Here is a 21650-nt window from a genome sequence, read left to right as displayed (position 1 = left end):
CCGATTACGGCAATACCCTATATGTGGTACTAATCTGCTGATTGGACGCATAGCAGAGCTCAGAAGGGAAGGAGCGCCATTTCGATTTTGAAGCGCAGATTTTGCTGGATTGGTTTTCAGTGCCATGTCGCGTTTGCAATGCCCTGGAGGGACCAAAACAGTGGAAACCCCCCAAAAGTGACCCAATTTTGAAGACTACACCCCTCAAGGAATTTTTCTAGGGGTATAGTTAGCAGTTTGACCAACAGTTTTTTTGCTGAATTTAGTGGCATTAGGTCGTGAAAATGAAAATCGACTTTTTTTCTGAAAAAACATAGAAATGTTTAATTTTTACAATGAATAAAGGAGAAAAATCACCCCAAAATTTGTAAAGCAATTTGTCCTGATTACAGCAATACGCCATATGTGGTAATAAACTGCTGTTTGGAACCACGGCAGGACTCAGAAGGGAAGGAACAATATTTGGCTTTTGGAGCTCAAATTTAGCTGGAATGGTTTTCGGGTGTCATGTCGCATTTGCAAAGCCCCTGAGATACCAAAACAGTGTAAACCTCCCAAAAGTCCCTTTAGGGGACTGGAACGAGCGATCATTGGGTCGCTGGTACAATACACTGCAATTCATTTTTACAGGCTCCTGTAAACGCACGGTCGCTGTTCCTGTCCGTTAGTCCCGGGTGTCAGCTGTAATACATAGCTGACACCTGCAGAATATGGAGCGGGCGCAGCGCATGAGCCCGCTCCATATATAACCCCCCGCACCACAACATGCTATTAGGTCGTGGTGCGTGAAGGTGTTAATGTGCAGCGGATGGTGCAATGTGAAAATTAAAATTTTTAACTGATATGCCATTTTAATGCACAATATGTTGTGCCCAGTTTGTGCCACTGAAGACAAATACCTCATAAAATGTTGAGCGGGTTCTCCTGGATATAAAATGTCATATATGTGGATGTAAGCTGCTGTTTGGGCACGCTGTGGGGCTCAGAAGGGAGGGAGCGCCATTTGGAGCGCAGATTTTGCTTGGTAACTGTTCTGTTTGGGGTTTTGCTGGTATTTCGGTTTATAATGTGGGGGCATAAGTGAGCTGTGCGGAGTAAATCAGGACATAATAAGAGGTTATAATAATGGGGTAAATAAATAATAATCCGCAGATATGTGGCCGATGTCGCACTGATAAATGGCGCCCGATCTTATCCGCCTTTGGACACTGCACAATTTCTGTCTCTATATTCTGAGAGGCAGAATTTTTTTTTCTTCACCGAAGCTGTGCGAGGGCTTATTTGTTGCGGAACAATCTGTAGTTTTCATTGGTAGCATTTTAGGGTACATGTGATTTTTTTTTTTATCACTTTTTATTAGATTTTTTTTGGCAAGCAAAGTGACAAATAAACATAAATTCTGACAATGTTTTTTGTCTTTTTTTTTTACAGTTTTCACCGTGCGCTATAAATGACATTTTACCTTATTCTGCAGGTCGATACGATTACAGAGATACCAAATGTTTATATTTTTTTTATGTTTTGTGGCATTTGCGCAATAAAATCCCTTTTCGATAAAATTCTTTATTTTTTGTGTCACCATATTCTGAGAGACATAACTTTTTGATTTTTCAGTCAAAAAAGCTGTGTAAGGGCTTGTTTTTTGCGGGACGGGTTGTAGTTTTTATTGGTACTATTTTGGGGTACATGCGACTTTTTGATCACTTTTTATTCTATATTTTGGGAGGGTTGATGACCAAAAAATAGTGATTCTGACACTGTTTTTTATTATTTTTTTTGCGGTGTTTACCGTGCGGGAAAAATAATATTATAGTTTTAGTCGTTATGAACGCGGTGATACCAAATATGTGTACTTTTTTTTTAACATTTTAATTTTTTTCCTATAATAAAAGACTTATTATAGGAAAAAAAGCATTTTTTGTTTTTGTAACCTTTAACTTGTTTTTACACTTTTATAAAACATTTTTATAACTTTTTTTTTACTTTTTACTTGTTTTATATTATAAACTGTCAGTGTGACGCTGAGAGTCACACTGACAGGAAGCCTATGAGGACCGGCCTCAGGCTGGTTCTCATAGGCTGCAGTGCATGGCAGACCCGGGGCTGTTGTATGACCTCCGGTTTTGCCTTATAACTGACTGCAGCACCCACAATCTGTCCCCGGGAAAGTTTGTTGTAGCAACAATCTTTCCAGTTTGTTATAGTAACAAACTTTCCAGTTCGTTGCTACAACAAACTTTCCCTGCGATCACATGACCAGGACCTGAACCAATTAGGTCCCGATCATGTCTCCGGGACCAGAGGTAGGGGATAACAGCGCGATCCGGGTGTCAGCGCTACTCTGAGACACCCGGATCGCGCTTTTAACACCCACCGTGAATTCACGTTGGCGCTGCACAGTGCCCAGCAAGTGCCGACGTGAATTTACTGTGGGCGGTCGGGAAGCGGTTAATTGAAGAAAAAACGAAGGCTTCTATTTTTGAAAGCATTCCTGCTTTGCAGCATTTTTCCACAACTGCCTAAAACTTTTTCACAGTACTAATAATATCCTTTAGTCATTATATAGTAGCTCAAATATATACATTCCATACACTTACCTCTGTGAATAAGATGACTAAAACGATGAGGCTGGATTGTCCATACACTTGCTGCATATTAATGTTTCATGAGTGCCATTAAAAATGCACTTAACGTGTAAGAATATTAAATAGACTGGTGCCAAAACACTTTCCAGACACAAAACATGCTCAATGTAACATCCTAAAACAATTCTTAAATCCTGCTTACCTAATACTACTGAGGATTTGTTTTGGGGTCTTGTCATTTTCTTGTGCCAGTCTCATCATGTCTAGGACTGCAAGAGCTAGGCACTGCTCTTGGACATCAATGCTTACAGGCAGCTGTATCCTTCCATTTATGAAGTCACAACGATACTACAATGGGAATGACAGAAAATACTTGAGTCAGTTATGTGCACATTATTTTACTGCCACTTACTATTCAGTGTCTAAGCAAATCAATAAAATCAGAAGCAGTTAAGTTCTCCAAAAATGCAAACCATCCCATCTCCCAAATGCAAGAGTCATACTGCACAATTTACACCACAATCTATAAGGTGTTGAAGGACTGTTTCAGAAAAGGAAGGCTAGAATACTGACACTACTGGAGTACATAAATATGCTCAGCACATTCCTATTTCTCATAACACAGCAGTGAGGGACAGCAGAGATCTCCTGAATGAAATACACGGCCAATATAAGAGACAACTGAGCATTATGGCAGTTGTTTTAAGGTCTCTTTCACGTGGCAATACTTTGTTCAGTATTTTTCATCAGTATTTGGATGAAAAAAACAGGAGTGGGTGCAAAACTTGGAAAATCTTTCCATTAGGCCTCTTGCACACGAACGTAGCCATGTGCACGGCCGTGATTTTCGTCACCTGCGAGCCGCAAGCAAATCGCGGGCCGTGCAAATGGCCGCAGCCATTATTTGCTATGAGCCTGGACCGCAGAACACGGCCGTAATAAGACATGCCCGTTCTTTCTGCGGTTCGGGCTCCTGAGCCATACATTGACCGTGGAAACCACGGTCGTGTGCATTGCCCCATAGGAATGAATGGGGCCGCAATTCTCCCGTGGATTTTCAGGGGAATTGCGGCCGCAAATGCACCTTTGTGTTCATGGGGCCCTACACTTTTTCTCTGTTTAGGTTTCACTCCTAGTTTGGCTTTCAAATACTGATACAAAATACTGACAAAAATGTGTGAAAGAGCTGTTGCAAAGTTACAACTCCCAGCACGCCCTGACGGTCGAAGGCTGACAGGGCATGCTGGGAATTGTAGTTTTGCAGAAGCTGATGGACCACAGGTTGCAGATTACTGCCCTAAGGCCTAGACAGCAGCGTGCAAAAATTTTGCAAAAATCCTCTAGGCTACAAAACCCTAAAATAGATACAATAAACATTTGACGGTAGCAGAAATGAACAACAGATATAAAAACTATAGATAGGCGCACTAAATACAAGATGAATGTTAACACATTATATGTTATACTTTTTTAAAACTACAATGTAGTGCTATACAACAATATGTTCGCAAACTAAGATTTGTAGTGACACAGCAATTGTAGAGCAGTATTCTTCTCAGGGTAGTAAAATGTACCATGCCATGAGATGCTGCTTCTATATTAAAAGAATTGTAAAGGAATAGAGAAACATATCTGTTTTCGTTGAACACCTGTTCACATTTTCAATATCAGTCAAAACCACTTTGCTCTGTCGATACAAATATCCACCATTTAGCTATGTAAACCCATGTACTTGGGAAGAAAGGGGTAGGCATTTTGGCAAATCAATGTGAAACGTAGTAAAACAGAATTTTACATGTGCACCTGAGATGTACAGTATATCCATTGTCCAAAAGACCACATTAGACTATTCCTCCTTGAATAATGACATGTATAACAGTGAAACCATATGAGAGAATAATGATCTATTACACCTGTTCTGCAATTCAAGGTTAAATACTAGGCTCACAAAATTGCAGAATACTGATTCTTCTTAACTCACCTGAGCGAAGAGATAGTCTATGACCTGGTAGCTAAGAATAGGCTCAGGAGTCAAATTCATGAGTCGGCAGCGGGCAGATTTTTGTTCAGCTGTACCAATCCAACCTGGAAAGAAGAATCTTTACATAGAGACAAGCAATACGGAAAGTAATTAGTATAAAGTAAATACAATGATAAATCTGATCGTCAGACACAATTTGCTTTGCTGCTCGTTGTACACACTTTTGCGTCATAATTAATACTGAGTTATGAATATTTTCTAGAATGAAAAATTATTATTTTTTAAAAGACTTATTGAGTTTACAAAACCTACTCAAGGATATCAACATATTTTTGGTAACCATCCCACCTTTCGCTAATGCGTTTTATAAACATATAACTCACAAAAAAGAAAAAGAAAAAATGAAGAGTAGATATTCATCCCTCAGAAATCTCCTCTCAGCCCATCTTATAGACTACCATAGAGCATATCCCCTAAGTAGATTTGGGTCGGTCACCCATGTGCCCCACCTCTGGTGGAAGGTTTTCTTTTTACTTAAGTTTTCGATCCCAATCCCATACTCATATCTCAGGTATATATTCACTTTATCTCTGACTTCCATAATTCTTGGGATATTAGGGGATCTCCAACCACCTAAAACTAAGCTTTGAGCAGCATCTAAGATCCGAGAGATCACCTAACTAGCTTCCTTATTTACCATTTCCAAATTTTAATTCAGCAGGGCGGTTTCAGGGCTCGGAGTTATCTGCTGTGCCGTAGCTATCTCTATCAGGTCAAAATTGCTTGAGTCTGTCGCACTTCCACCACATGTGGAGCAGATCCCCCACCTCACCGCATTCTTTCCAACACGGATTTGAATTCTGGGGGTCAAATTTTGCTATCTTTGCTGGGTGGAATTGTAGCCTCATCTGTATTTTCTTAGGAACCTCCACCTGATTTATACAGGATGAGTGTTCTAAAGGCCATTTTACTGCTTTATCCCACTAAGAAATTGAAAATTTGGATCCAAGATCTTTTTCCCACTCCTGCATATATATTTTAGAATGAACATTTTATAACAGATGAAATGTTCTAAACCCAAGACAGAAGCAAAATAATTAAAGCATACCTATTGTTACATAGAACTTGTAATATAAAGGGCTCGGCTGGTGTATACGTGCAGACCAATATTTGTAGCGTAAAAACCAGAGAGTAGTGGGAGTGTGATGAAAAGTATGCCTTTAAAAACCCCCTTTTCAAAATCCTGCATTTGGCCCTGACAGTATACTTACCGACCTCACTCCTGATGTGGGTCCGGGCACAGCACGAGTCCTGACGCCTTACAGCTAAATGGCGTGAGGACCCACACTGCGCCCAGAGCCGAAGAGGACCCGACTCAGTAACGAGGAGGGTAAGTAAAAGAATACTGTCTGCTCGGGCTCTGTATCTAAGCCTACTATGTGGTTGGCTTAGATGCAGGGCCCATCAGAGAGTATCACACGTCTGCTGGCAATAAAGAGGAGTTGTGCCTAAGAAGGACGTTTGCACCGGTGCCCATGAGCCTTTAGCTAAGCCCCTGACTGGTGCTTAGCTTACTTGTAAATAGAATACCCAGGTTCTTCTTTTGTTCTGTCATCCCCAGTTGTATTCCATTTAATGTATATGAATTAATACTATTATTGCGTCCTAGGTGCATCACTTTACATTTATCAACAGTACATTTCATCTGCCATGATTTTGCCCATGCTGCCAGCTTATCTAGGTCTTTCTGTAAAATTTTATAAACCAGTAGCAAAAAATTACACCTTACTATCAATCCCATCCACAAGGTCATTAATAAAGAAATTAAAAAGCATCGGGCCTAACACAATACCTTAGACCTAATACCTAAAAAAAAAAATAATACATTAACAATTACTTCTTAAGCGGCTGTAGATGTGTATTAAATGTAGTACAGCAAGAAATTGTGTGTCTAACATGTTTGTTGAATGTGCCTCCTGAAAATGCATATTTTCCCTCTTTATGCCTGATGAGTGGTTGGGTTCCATGTGAAATTACTGCTTTGTACAGTACTCACTCTCTTCTCTCACCCTCAGTCCTCATGCACACATCAGTATTCTGATCAGTATTTTGCTTCAGTATTTGGAAGCCAAAACCAGTAGTGGAACATAAACAGTGAAAACCTATAATGGAAAGATTTGCACCTCTTCTGTGTTTTGGACCCACTCCTGGTTTTGGCTTCCAATTACTGAAGCAAAATACTGACCAGAATACTTATGTGTGCATGAGGCCTAATTTATGCTGTTTAACTGAAACAAGGAGGACAGTGAAACTGCAGCTGCATCCCCCTCCTTCCTGTCTACTTAACGATGTTACTGTTGACAACTATTTTTGGGGCAGAGAATGTTTGGGAGAGTTAGGGTCAGTTCACACACTGCGTAAATACTGAGGATTGTCCACAACAGAATTTGTTGCGGAAAATCCACAGTAAATACTGTAGCAGCATCCAACAAATCTCATCCACACGATGCGTAAATACTGAGTGGAAAAAATGCTCTGAAATTGACCTGCGGTGCATAATATTATTCAATTGTATTTGCGTAAACGCTGCTTATTTGTTGCTTATTTTTTGAGTTCAATGGGGAGGTAAATCCCGCAACAAATAGCTGTTGTTGCGTTTTTTTGTGGCGGGTTTGCAGCGATTCCGCCGCAAGAAACGCAGCTCAGAATTTTTTTTATCTTATACTTACCCAGAAGTCTGTGTTCCTCCCTCCAGCGCAGCCTCCTGAGATGACGTTTCATCCCATGTGACTCCTGCAGCCAATCACAGGCTGTAGCGGCGGTCACATGGGATGAAACATCATCCCAGAAGGCTGGATGACATCAGAGGGCCAGCCTACAGGGATGATGCTTCATCCAATGTGACCGCTGCTGCTGTGGTCTCCTGGGATGAAACGTCCTAAGTGCTGCAGTTTTTCGCAGTGGACATTCCGGGTGAAAAACTGCACTACAGTTAGGTGCGGTTTTTTGTCCGGAATCCCCTACGGCGCACAGGGCGGATACGCTGCGTGCTCTTACGCAGCGTATCCACCCCGTGTGAATTCAGCCTTGGGGTGCAGTCATATGTGGCATATTTGCCTTGTATTAAAACTTTACAATGTAAGCCCATGGTAAAAACATTATGCATCGCAAGAAATTGAGAAATCTGTCTGAGTTGCAGAATATTTTTCCCATTGGACATTATACAGTTTTTCGGAGTGAATTTTTACATAATGCACGGCAAATATGCCACATGTGACTATACTCTTACAGAGAGTCAACAGTTTAAAAAATGGGGAACTACAGGTCGCTGGAAGATACACTTTAATCTATTCAATCTAACTTAACTGTCTAGTATATAACAGGTTTTAAATAAGAACATTAAAAAAAACAGGAATGCAGCACCTGATTCGATAAATCACAATATGAGCTATTCCGCCATCCACAGTAAATATATGATTAGGATTATACCAAGTCTTGAGATCAGGAGATGCCAGTGCAAACAAGGAATGATAGACAGGCAGGATTTCTGGTGGCCAGAAAACAAAAAAAGAAATACATGAATTTAAAAATATGAAACAGATAATACATTCTGTCTCATGGAACATCTTACTATGGAACAGCAATTTATATCCTATGTTTAACTATATTACATGCCAAGTAAATTCCAATTTTTTGCCTACTAAAGCACATACAGTAAGGGCATGCCCAGACGTGGTGTATTTCTTCCACAACTGTCCGCATCAATGCCGCACAGAAGCTGCGTTGCAGATTCTGTTGCGGCTCTGCCCAAAATGGGCATTAAATTGATGCGGACTAGCCGTTGCGTATTGAGGTGAAGTACTTCCCTTCTCTCTATCAGTGCAGGATAGAGAGAAGGGACAGCACTTTCCCTAGTGAAAGTAAAAAGAATTTCATACTTACCCGGCCGTTGTCTTGGGGACGCATCCCTCTTTCGGCATCCAGCCCGACCTCCCTTGATGACGCGGCAGTCCATGTGACCGCTGCAGCCTGTGATTGGCTGCAGCCGTCACTTAGACTGAAACGTCATCCTGGGAAGCCGGACTGGAGGAAGAAGCAGGGAGTTCTCGGTAAGTATGAACTTCTATTTTTTTTACAGGTTGATGTATATTGTGATCGGTAGTCACTGTCCAGGGTGCAGAAACAGTTACTGCCGATTGCTTAACTCTTTCAGCACCCTGGACAGTGACTATTTACTGACGTCGCCTAGCAACGCTCCCGTAATTACGGGTGCACACGTAGTCACCTGTAATTATGGGTGCACACACGTAGTCACCCGTAATTATGGGTGCACACACGTAGTCACCCGTAATTACGGGAGCCCCATTGACTTCCTCAGTCTGGCTGTAGACCTAGAAATACATAGGTCCAGCCAGAATGAAGAAATGTCATGTTAGTAAAACCAATATGCTCCGCAGCACACATAACATCTGCGGACTTCATTGCAGAATTTTGACTCTCCATTGAAGTCAATGGAGAAATTCCGCAATGAGTCCGCAACAAATTCCGCTCTGCAGCCTATGCTACGCAGCAGAATTGTCTGCAACGTGTAAAAGAACCCAACCACAAAGCTGAGGAAGGCAATGGAAAAACGTGTATGCTGCGGATTTCCGCTGCGGACTGTCCGCAGCGGAATTCCAGAGCAATTCCGCTACGTGTGGTCATGCCGTAAATTTGAAGTAAGCACAAAGCATTGCAGCTTTCAGTGTTTTTTTGCCTAAAATGACAAACATAAAGATGAAATCATTTTGTAATATATATCAATGTACAAAATTACTTTATTTTTCTGTTGCCATACTTTTTGAATCATGTTGTGTTTTGAAAACTTTAGTATTATACCATCAGCCCTAAGCAAAAGCAATGGAGGTGCAAACAACTCAAAATGTATTTTTTTGACAGTCAGTGAGAATGGCTACAAGTTTAATTATCAAAATGTTATACAGCTTTAGCCCTTATTCAGACCTATGTGTCTCCATGGAAGAAAAAAAGGCAGAATGTCAGTTCTTTCCGTCAGGGGAACCCATGAACAGAGCCCTGACTGAAACAAACTAAAACCATAGGTTTCCGTTTGCATCACCATTGATTTCAATGGTGACGGATCCGGTGCCAATGGTTTCCGTTTGTCTACGTTGTGCAAGGGTTCTGTTGTTTTGACGGAATGAATAGCGTAGTCGACTACAGTATTGATTCCGTCAAAACAACGGAACCCTTACACAACGAAGACAAACGGAATAAATTTGCACTGGTTACGTCACTATTGAACTCAATGGTGATGCAAACGGAAACCTATGGTTTCCGTTTGTTTCAGTCAGGATTTCGTTCATGGGTTCCCTTGATGGAAAGCTCAGACGGAACGCCTCAACGGAGCACTGACACAGATGTGAACGAAGCCTTAACACACATGTGAATGCTGTGTATCTTCATGGTTACAGACTGTGCAGTCTGATCCTGCGGTCATTCTCTCTTCCATCTGTCCCTTGATAATCTACCAAATGTATGTTAGGGAGAAGTAGGGGACAGATGAAAAAGGAACATGACTGCAGCATCAGACTACACAGAGTCTGTTTGTAGTCTGTAAGTAACCATGGTGACATATAGGTCTGCATAAGAGCTGTAGACACAATATGGCAGGATATCAAAACAATTTACAAATCTTAATAGTTTTTTTTTTATTTAGATGCATTTACCCATTTTAACAAAGAAGTGGAATTATGTCCTGTAGAGAATCTTATGTAAAAGCCTTAAGAAACATTTCTTTTCAGTAAACGCAAGTTGAGCATAGGATTTTATACTAGTATTTTTGGCTTGAGCTTGTTATATTAGTTCTAGACATACTAAATTAATGTGTGACCAGTCCTGAGAAACAATATTTTAATATTAAAATAATAGTCTAAAATAGAAGAATAAATGCAACATGCATCTATTAATAGCCATTTCATTATTAGAAAGAATAATCTGTAAAGCGGTGCTTATCCCTTTCCATGTCATAATTCAAGTATTCAATTATAAAGTAACTACATTATTCTCCTATAGTAAGCTATGTGACTGTTATACCGTAAAACCTTTTTTTGTTTTAGGTTGAATTATTCTTTCAAATACATTTACATTTTTCTATAAGGTCCTATTATTTTGGAGGGTAAGCATATTAGTATGTTTTGATATTACATTCTATATATTTTATCTGATGTTCATGAATCTGATGATCTTAATAATAATAATAATTTTTTTTTAAATAATCCTGTTACCGCAAGATTTGGCAGCTGCAATGCATAGCTCCTCTGCAGAGTACTGTCCCTCCGGAAAGATCATCTGTGAATCCGACTGGGGAGTAGATGTTAAGGAAGAGGTATATAAAAGCAGTTTAAGGGAGCCTGGGGCAGAAGAATAGGAGCTGCATGACCGTGAACCACCCAGGAGCGGAGCATCTTCACCAGACATCTGTGGAAACATTAAATTTGTTACAGAAAAATGTACCCTGAAATAAAAAACATTGATGCAAAATACGATATGGCCTCTTACTTCTCTCTGCCAATATCTGAGGGTACACACACTGCATATACGTTCATGTAACTATGTGTCTTGACCCTAGCTAAATGTTAGCAGAAACAGCCATAGTGCCCCTCAGAGTCCTCATAACAGACAAAATAGAGGCAGCCATAGTACCCAACGATTTTCTTATATAATAGTGTCGGTCACAACCACAATGTACTCACATAAGAACCAACAGTGTCCCCTCCATAAAAGTGGCATCCACTGTGTATCCCCATAACATCCAATCCTAATGCCCCCAGAGATAAATATAGAGCTAGCCACAAACTTTTACATTTTCTCCTGCACAGTTATTGTATTGCTCTGTGAACTAACAAGAAGTAAGCTCACAAGTTAGCTTAAAGGGGTATTCCCACAATTGTAATCAAACCTTATTGTTTACCTATTATTATAAAATAATAAATATTAGAAATTTTAACCATTTATCAAAAAGCAACGGTTCTGGAGTAATAACCACCCAAAATAATCGATGTAATCTGTTTGTTACTACCTGGTTGCCCTCTGTAGTTCTTCTCTTAGGCGGTCGAGCATGCAAGGTACAGCATTTCTATTTCACTATAGCAGTGAATCTTCTCTCTGTACATTAAGCCAAGAGGATTGTGGGAAATGTAGTGTTTAACTATAAAACTGCAGTCATGTGTGCCGCTCTGAAGGACCGCCCAGTGTGGAGAGCATACCGAACGGAGGAACCGTAGGCCAAAAAACATGAATAAACTGACATAGTAAGTGTCTTGGGGTATGTACCAATCTGTATTTATTAAATAGGTGGGTACTGGGCTTTCAGCAAAAACGGCACATTCTGGGATAACCCCAATAATGGTACTATTGGAATGGCTTCCCTGCAGAAGCACTCTGTTGTTTGGGCTGCTAGTTGGAGACTACTGGGTTAGTAGGTATAGACAGCTATTCTACAAGGCCCTCATAGATTGCAGTTAGAGCCACATGTAGCATGCTTTATCCATCTTATTTTTAAAATAGCTTTTCCCTGCATTCTCCAAACAATTTCATGCACTGTAAGGGTATGTTCACACGGCAGCGTAAATTACGGCTGAAATTACGGAGCTGTTTTCAGGAGAAAACAGCACCTGAATTTCAGACGTAATGGCATGTTGCAGGCATTTTTCGCAGCGTCCATTACGGACGTAATTGGAGCTGTTTTTCTGTGGAGTCAATGGAAAACAGCTCCAATTATGTCCTAAGAAGTGACAGGTACTTCTTTGACGCGGCCGTCTTTTTTACGCGTCGTCTTTTGACAGCGGCGGGTAAAAAAAATGACCGTCGGCCCAGAACATCGTAAAGCCCATTCAAATGAATGGGCAGATGTTTGCCGGCGCATTGGAGCAGTATTTTCGGATGTAATTCGAGGTTAAAACGCCCGAATTACGTCCGTAAATAGGGTGTGTGAACCCAGCCTTAGACAGAGTTCCCACGTAGCGCAAACGCTGCAGAATTTCTGCAATGGAATTCTGTGTGGAAATTCCGCAGCATTTATAGTAGCAGCAAAGTGGATGAGATTTTGAAAATCTCATGCCCACGCTGTGGAAAAAAGCGCAGCAAAAACGTAAAAAAATTGACCTGTGGTAAGGAATTTAAATCCCCAGCATGTCAATTTATGCTGCATTTTCATTGCTTTTCATACTTACCAAGAACTCCCTGCTTCTTCCTCCAGTCCGGTCTCCTGGAATGATGTTTCATCCTATGTGACCACTGCAGCCAATCACAGGCAGGTCACATGGGCTGTAGCGTCATCTAGCGAGGCCAGACCGGACAGCCACGGAGGGACGGGTCACCATGAGAAGGGCCTAGGTAAGTATGAACTTTTTTTTCTTCTGCTGCTTTCCGCAGCGGAAATTCCGGGCAAAAAGTTTGCACCACAATGTGGTGCGGTTTTTCAGACGGAATGTGCTGTGGGTTCCAGATTGAATATGCTGCGTGGTTTTTACGCAGCATATCCGACCCGTGGGAACTCGGCCTTAGGGGGGATTTACACGAACGTGATTTGCGTCCGTGCAGCCCGCGTGATTTCCACGCGGGTCGCACGGACCTATGCAAGTCTATGGGGCAGTGCAGACTGTCCGTGAGTATTGCACAGCGTGAGTCCGCTGCGTAAAACTCACGACATGTTCTATATTTTGGCGTTTTTCACGCATCATGCACCCATTGAAGTCAATGGGTGCGTGAAAATCACGCATGCCCCACGGAAGCACTTCCGTGGGACAAGCGTTATTCGCGCAACAGCAGTAAAAGAATGAATGTAAACAGAAAAGCACCACGTGCTTTTCTGTTTACAAACATACAAACAGAGTGTCATAATGATGGCGGCTGCGCGAAAAGCATGCAGCCGCGCACCATATAATCATGACACACGGAGCTGTTAAGTGCCTTTTGCGCACCAAAACGCTACGTTTTTTGCGTGCGCAAAATACACACGCTCGTGTGAATCCGGCCTCAGTCATTCTGCAACAAAATCTGCTGAGTGTAATTGCACCCTAAGGCCATGACACACTCACAATTTTTATGCAGTTTTTGAGGCAGTTTGTGGCTCAGTTTTTTTACACAGAAGTGGGCGCAAAAGAAAAAAGTCATGAGGGATTTGACGTGCCCGAACACAGATCAAAGTCAATCAAACCCTCCAATTTCGGTGGGACCAGCCAATTATCTAATTTTTATAGGGTCTCCCGACTCCCACCTGACGGCAGATGTCGGGGGAAAGAAAGATCAAGCATGTAAGATTTCAAAATAGTAGACGAAAAATAGAGGAACTCTGATCACCCAACTCCAGCAGCTGTAAATTTAATGGCTCGTGGATAGAAGTTCAACAGGTACACGTATCACTTTTGTGTGTGTGTGTAAGTACAATATACAGGAAAAAACAATCCAGCACTCCGTTCTGTACGATTAGTTTATTATCAATATATCCAATGTGAAGACATCATAAGACAAGTTAAAATGTCTTCACTTATGCTGTTCGAGCTCCAACTGAGCTCATAGTCAAAGCTGACTAAGAGCTGTGTAATAACCAGCAGGTTGTGGACCCACTGTGCTACTCAACCGGTTTCACTTTGGGCCACTTCTAAGGGCGCTGTCTAAGTAGCCTCCCCGTTTTAACCATTTAACCCCTGTCAAATCCTCCAAAATACGAGACAGCACACCTTGATAGTGAAAAAGTGGATTTATTCACCACATGCGACGTTTCAGCCCTACTCCATGGGGCCTTTCTCAAGCGTGAGGTGAATAAATCCACTTTTTCACTATCAAGGTGTGCTGTCTCGTATTTTGGAGGATTTGACTTGGTATCTGGGGACACTGGTCACATGTCCAAACGGGAATATTGCACCTTATCTACAGGGACCGCCACAGGGGCACATGGGGCTCTATCTACAGGGAACGCCACAGGGGTCTCTATCTACAGTGAATGCGACAAGGGGCTCTATCTACAGGAAACGCCACAGGGGGTCCTATCTACAGGGAATGCCACATGGGGACCTATGTGGCGGTACCCTGTAGATAGGGCCCCCTGTGGCATTCCCTGTAGATAAGGGCCCCTATATAGTCCCCTGTAGTTAGTTCCCTATATAGCCTTCTGTAGTTCTCGTTCCCTGTATAGTCCCCTATGGAGTGGCCACAGTAGAAGGAAAAAAAACAAATTTTCTTACCTGTCCCGTTGCCGCGCCATCCTCCAGCGACGTCAGTCCTCCTCCATCAGAACGATGCAGCAGCGCAATGACGTCATCGCCATCGCGCCGACTGCATCATAACTAAAGCGCCGAATGGCGAGGCATCATGTGCCAAGCCAGGGCAGCGCTAGTAACTCAATTGTATCCGCGTCCTAAGGACGTGGATACAATTGAGTGCAGGCGACCGGACCCGTTCCGACTTCCCGCTTCACCCGGTTCATGCAAACCGGCTGTCATTTTAACAGCCGGTTCGGGAGAACCGGGGCGAACCGGCCGGATCCCCCCCTGCTTATACTCGTTATCAGGGATTGCTTGAGGATGATTGTGAATACGCACTGGCCCTTTAAGAAACGCCAATACTTATCTGTTATAGTCAAAGCCAAAATTTCAAAGCACAATTGGTTGATTAAGTATAGGGCTAACAATTGAGAATCAGGACAAACTTTCATTGTTTTAGGCTACCCTGAACATGACTGTCGGAGAAAGATGAACTGCAGTATGATCCACACAACGCACCATTGGGTAAAATCCTCTAAAAAGCTAGGTTGAGGGCTGAGGGGTATAATAAATATGCTCACCTATTTAAATGGTATGGTCAGAGCTTTCTTAGCATGGACCAATTAACTGAACATATTGATATTCCTGTCGCTGTAAAAGGGCGCTGACAAAATCAGAAGTGTAGTTATAGGCTTTATTTGGACAACGGATTTCGAAATTCTTTTTCAGGTCCATACATTCATGGGCGACATGCAGTTATTATATAAGGATGAATGACCCGGAATTTAAATAGGTCCATGGATCAAAAGGTGACCGGTTCAGGTGACAGGTTCAGACAAATAGTCACATTTTATGGCAATAAAAAACATATAAGTTCATTGTTGTCAAATAGCTCATTGTATTTAGATACATAAAAAGGTAAATATCATTACTGTACAATTGGGTGCATAATTAAATAGATGACATTACTACACAATTCATAAAACACATAGATCAATATGTCACAAAAATAAGTTAATATTTGTTTTTTCTATAGATTAAGGTAAGCGGCTTTTCGACTCCTCCCACTGATTTCTGAAGGTGGCGCGACCTATTAGAAGACAGACAAATCTAGGTATGCAGGCAGTCTATTGAAAAAAACACTATGCAGCAAAGGTGATGCAGTATATGTACAGTGTATGCCAGAGTTTAGTCTCTAGGTACATAGCTGCTGGCGCTCAAGTCTATATAGTGATAAGGCAGATCGGGACAAATAGTCATAACAATGAGAAATAAAGAACAAGACTACAATGATCTAATTAATTTAACGTAAAAGTTTTATTGCTGGTGTAAATGTTAAGAATATGCTAACATTATTGTGACAGAAGCCGCTGGGATGCAAAAGGCTGGAGCTTAGCAAGTAGAATTTGTTTATAGTGTTAGTCCACTTTCACATGGCAGTATTTTGGTCAGTATTTTGCAGCAGTATTTGGAAGACAAAACCAGGAGTGAAACCCACACAAAGAAAAGTATAGCGGAAAGATTTGTACCATGTTTTGATCCACTCCTGGTTTTGGCTCACATATACTGAAGCAAAAAAGTGATCAAAATACTGCCGTGGTAAAGAGGCCTTACTATGGTTGCTGGTAGTCTGTGTCCGTGTTACAAACAGATCACCTTATAGTTGTTTTTGTGGTTACCATAGTAACCATAGTAATATGTCTCTGTTGCTGTCACAGACACTATATTTACGGAAGCCGCAGTAGTAGATGAGACTGCAATAGATCAGGATAGATTTGTTTATATTATCACCAGGGTTATAGGTAATCATGGTTGTCTGTGTTTGCGATACAGTCACATAGATAAAGGCTCTATTCACACGACAGGGTCCGAGTGTCGGCCGATAAAAACGTTCGTTTTGGACCGTTTTTCCCGGCTGTTTTGCATCCATTCTGATTCCGATCCGGGCCGTGTTGCAGTTTTTAACGGCCAATTTTGACCCGTTTTGCATCCGTTTTTTCCCTGCCCATTTTAAAATCACATGAATTTAATTTGTACATTTTTTGCCGCACACTTCCCTCTGTAGATACTGCCACAGCCCCCCTGTAGTTAGTACCACACAGCTCCTGTAGGTAGTGCCAGACAGCCCCCTGTAGGTAATGCCACACAGCCCCCTGTAGGTAATGCCACACAGCCCCCTGTAGGTAGTGCTTCACAGCCCCCTGTAGGTAGTGCCACACAGCCCCCTGTAGGTAGTGCCACACAGCCCACCTGTAGGTAGTGCCACACAGCCTCCTTCTAGGTAGTGCCACACAGCCCCTATAGGTAATTTCCACACAGCCCCCTTGTAGGTAGTGCCACACAGCCCCCTTGTAGGTAGTGCCACACAGCCCCCTGTAGGTTATGCCACACAGCCCCCTGTAGCTTATGCCACACAGCCCCCTGTAGGTAGTTCTACACAGGAACCTTTTACATAGCACACACACCCCCCCCACCCCCCCTTCGAGGAGAAGTCACTGACTTGAATGTCCATATATGGACAGTGAAGTCAGGGACTGCTTCTGGAGCGGAAACACCGGCCACAGGGTCGGGGATTCCGCTTCAGAAGTGCCTGACGTCACTGTGTCCATAGACTTCTATTGGAGCCGGGCGGCCGGGAGAACGGCTGAAAATAGGACATGTCCCGGGCAAAAAATCAGTCATTTGAATAGCCGCATTTGGGGTCTATTGTTCCTAATGCGGCCGTGTGACGGACGTTTTTTGAACGGCCGTCACACGGCCGGGAAACACTGTCGTGTGAATAGGGCCTTAGAGTCATTGTGTGGTTAACATAGGGTTCGCACAACTGTTGTTGTTGTTGTTGTTGTTGTTGTTATAGGTCACTTATTGAGGGAATATGAATGGATAACTGTAAAAACAGGAAAAAGGTACCAAAAAAATAGAACTGGAACAGGAGACTAAACTGACTGAAGGACTTACAGTGAAGGGGCAATGGGGCTACGGGAGCTCGATTCTACTAGAGAAGATTTTGTGTATTCCCAGCAAATATGGTACTAAGGCTCATATATTGTACATAATAAAAATGCTGTTAGTTAGAAGGAATATTGATTCATAGACAGAGGCCTATCTAGGAAAGACTGGATCTTAGCAAACTTTTGACTGCCCACCCCCCCTGCAATCAACACCAATCCCACCTCCACAACCCCCACCCTCCTGATAATGAAAATGTATTACAGCTAGGCTGCCAAGTGTACTCTTATTAACCTTTAACTACAGGGTTATGAAAATTGTGTTATTATTGGTGATATTGGTCTTATAATATTGAGTTGTGTTCAGTAACAGTATGCAGGTAATATTTCAACTGGTATAGTGGTATGATTTAATAACTGTATATGTATATAGATAATTTTTTAAGATAAGTTTTTTTTTGTGTGAGAGGGGGGACATCTGCTTTGGGGCTTGCAACACTTCCGCGCTAGAAATCAGTGATGCAGTTCTCTGCACACCGTCTTCTGAATTGACTGCATTATTGATACAGTAATTTAGCATTTGGGGCTACATACCCCCTCCCGTTATAGATAGAGCCACATTCCCCTTGTAGATAATGCCACATACCCCTCGTGTAGATAGTGCCACATACCCCCCTTGTAGATAGGGCCACACACAACCCCCTTGAAGATAGTGCCACGTACCCCCTCCCCTTGTAGACACTGCCACATACCCTCCTTGTAGATAGTGCCACATAACCCCCTTGTAGATAGTGCCATATAGCCCTCCTTGTATATAGTGCCACATACCCACCCTTGTAGATAGTGAAACATACACCCCCTTGTAGATTGTGCAAGATACCTCCCTCTAGCCTAATAAACGGCAAAGCATGGAGCAAGCCAGTGGCATAACTACCGCTGTAGCAGCCATAGCGGCTGCTACGGGTCCCATGCCATGACAGGGCCTGTGTAGCCTGGCCCTCTAGAGACGCAAATATAATAAAATGTTGCAGTCGCATGGGGCCCCGGATGCTAGTAACACCACCGGGCATAGCTACATACTATGAATGTCATCCTAGATAATAAATTGTAAAGCCCAAGAAAATATTGTGTAATGTAACTGTTATGTAAATGTTCAGTCTAATGCTATACAAACCTATTCTGTGGAGAGGAGCATGCCACATATGTCACTTTCCTGTAACCTCCTGCTTAAGCAATAAATATACATGAATTTGGAGTAAATGTTTCATCTTGATTTATCCACAACAATTCTGGAGCCGAAACCCGGGAACCAAAAGTGCCTGGAATGAACCAGGGACAGGAGACCGAACTGGCGCCATCAAACAGGTGAGAAAGCTTTTTATCATTCACTCTCTATCATCTGGTCCCAGTGCCTCTGTTCTCTGTCGTGAGTATGGTTCCCATGAACCTGAAACAGTTGTTAAATGTACTAACCTATTTTGATATGTATGTGGGAGTGGATTGGGGATGTTGGTATTAAATCCAAAGGGAAAGGGGGAATTGGCGAAAGGTGGTGTAGCGAGTAATAATTAACTTTTATTAAATATATCTAAGATATCTTAGAGCACAAAATAAAATTATAGTTAGAGATTAGGTAATATTTTTACCATTAGGGATCAGTAGGGATTTATGATGTATATTTGAAAAGAATAAGAATCCTCCACTTTTTAAAATAATATATAACGTATGTGTTTAAAATGGATAGAGAAAAATATTGCAACAGTACCCCGGAACACTAAGACTACATGATACACTATATATATATATATATATATATATGCTGATATGCTATATATATATATATTTGCTGATTTTGTAAGTTTGCCCACTGTCAAAGTTATGAACAGTCTAGAGTTTTTAGGCTAGGTTAATTTTACCAGTGAGAGATTATATTAAAAAAAAAACAGAAAATCACATAGTCAAAATTATATATATTTATTTGCATTGTGCACAGAGAAATAAGTATTTGATCCCCTACCAACCATTAAGAGTTCAGCCTCCTCCAGACCAGTTACACGCTCCAAATCAACTTGGTGCCTGCATTAAAAATAGCTGTCTTAAATGGTCACCTGTATAAAAGACTCCTGTCCACAGACTCAATTAATCAGTCTGACTCTAACCTCTACAACATGGGCAAGACTAAAGAGCTTTCTAAGGATGTCAGGGACAAGATCATAGACCTGCACAAGGCTGGAATGGGCTACAAAACCATAAGTAAGACGCTGGGTGAGAAGGAGACAACTGTTGGTGCAATAGTAAGAAAATGGGAGACATACAAAATGACTGTCAATCGACATCGATCTGGGGCTCCATGCAAAATCTCACCTCGTGGGGTATCCATGATCCTGAGGAAGGTGAGAGCTCAGCCGAAAACTACACGAGGGGAACTTGTTAATGATCTCAAGGCAGCTGGGACCACAGTCACCAAGAAAACCATTGGTAACACATTACGCCGTAATGGATTAAAATCCTGCAGTGCCCGCAAGGTCCCCCTGCTCAAGAAGGCACATGTACAGGCCCGTCTGAAGTTTGCAAATGAACATCTGGATGATTCTGAGAGTGATTGGGAGAAGGTGCTGTGGTCAGATGAGACTAAAATTAAGCTCTTTGGCATTAACTCAACTCGCCGTGTTTGGAGGAAGAGAAATGCTGACTATGACACAAAGAACACCGTCCCCACTGTCAAGCATGGAGGTGGAAACATTATGTTTTGGGGGTGTTTCTCTGCTAAGGGCACAGGACTACCGCATCAATGGGAGAATGGATGGAGTCATGTACCGTCAAATCCTGAGTGACAACCTCCTTCCCTCCACCAGGACATTAAAAATGGCTTGTGGCTGGGTCTTCCAGCACGACAATGACCCGAAACATACAGCCAAGGCAACAAAGGAGTGGCTCAAAAAGAAGCACATTAAGGTCATGGAGTGGCCTAGCCAGTCTCCAGACCTTAATCCCATCGAAAACTTATGGAGGGAGCTAAAGATCCGTGTTGCCAAGCGACAGCCTCGAAATCTTAATGATTTACAGATGATCTGCAAAGAGGAGTGGGCCAAATTTCCATCTAACATGTGTGCAAACCTCATCATCAACTACAAAAAACGTCTCACTGCTGTGCTTGCCAACAAGGGTTTTGCCACCAAGTATTAAGTCTTGTTTGCCAAAGGGATCAAATACGTATTTCTCTGTGCACAATGCAAATAAATATATATAATTTTGACTATGTGATTTTCTGTTTTTTTTTTTTTTATATAATCTATCTCTCACTGGTAAAATTAACCTAGCCTAAAAATTCTAGACTGTTCATGTCTTTGACAGTGGGCAAACTTACAAAATCAGCAAGGGATCAGATACTTATTTCCTTCACTGTATATATATTTATATATATATATATATATATATATATATATATATATATATGGGTTACTGCTAAATATACTTACAATAGTGAGGTCCCTAACCTAAAAATTCACCTTAAAAAACCTGCAGATAAAGGGGGAGCGGTCGTTGTTATGGACCGTACCTCATATCTGCAAGAAATATATTGACAATTAAACGATGCTGAGGTATATCAAAAGGTTCCTTTAAATCCTATGCAAAGTATACAGAAACGGATTAGGATATTAGTGGATAATGTGTATGCCAATGACATGATTGATAAGGATCTGCATTCTTTTTTTATACCATTATTCCCTATAACTCCGGTATTATACTGCCTGCCTAAAATTCACAAAAGTGTCACAGACCCCCCAGGGAGACCTATAGTCTTAGGGAGAGAGTCGCTATTGAGTCCACTAGCTATCTTTTTAGACAAGATCCTGAGGGAATTTGCTACATC

General features: G+C 41.8%; 1 protein-coding gene across 1 annotated transcript in view; it reads right to left on the bottom strand.

Moving 5' to 3' along the window:
- The window catches only part of JAK3 (Janus kinase 3), a 244356-nt gene extending 233313 nt beyond the window's left edge, over nt 1-11043 (bottom strand). The window contains exons 1-4 of the mRNA XM_075850921.1: nt 10851-11043; nt 7990-8113; nt 4567-4684; nt 2788-2933 (exon numbers count right to left, since the gene is read on the bottom strand). Coding sequence (XP_075707036.1) covers nt 2788-2933; nt 4567-4684; nt 7990-8113; nt 10851-11043 — 581 coding nt within the window. The remainder of the gene's footprint in view (nt 1-2787; nt 2934-4566; nt 4685-7989; nt 8114-10850) is intronic.
- Nucleotides 11044-21650: the final 10607 nt, after the last annotated feature.

Source organism: Rhinoderma darwinii, chromosome 1 (assembly GCF_050947455.1).
Source record: "Rhinoderma darwinii isolate aRhiDar2 chromosome 1, aRhiDar2.hap1, whole genome shotgun sequence".
In the NCBI taxonomy this organism is placed as follows: Eukaryota; Metazoa; Chordata; class Amphibia; order Anura; family Rhinodermatidae; genus Rhinoderma; species Rhinoderma darwinii.
This window is presented reverse-complemented; position numbering and strand designations above follow the sequence as displayed.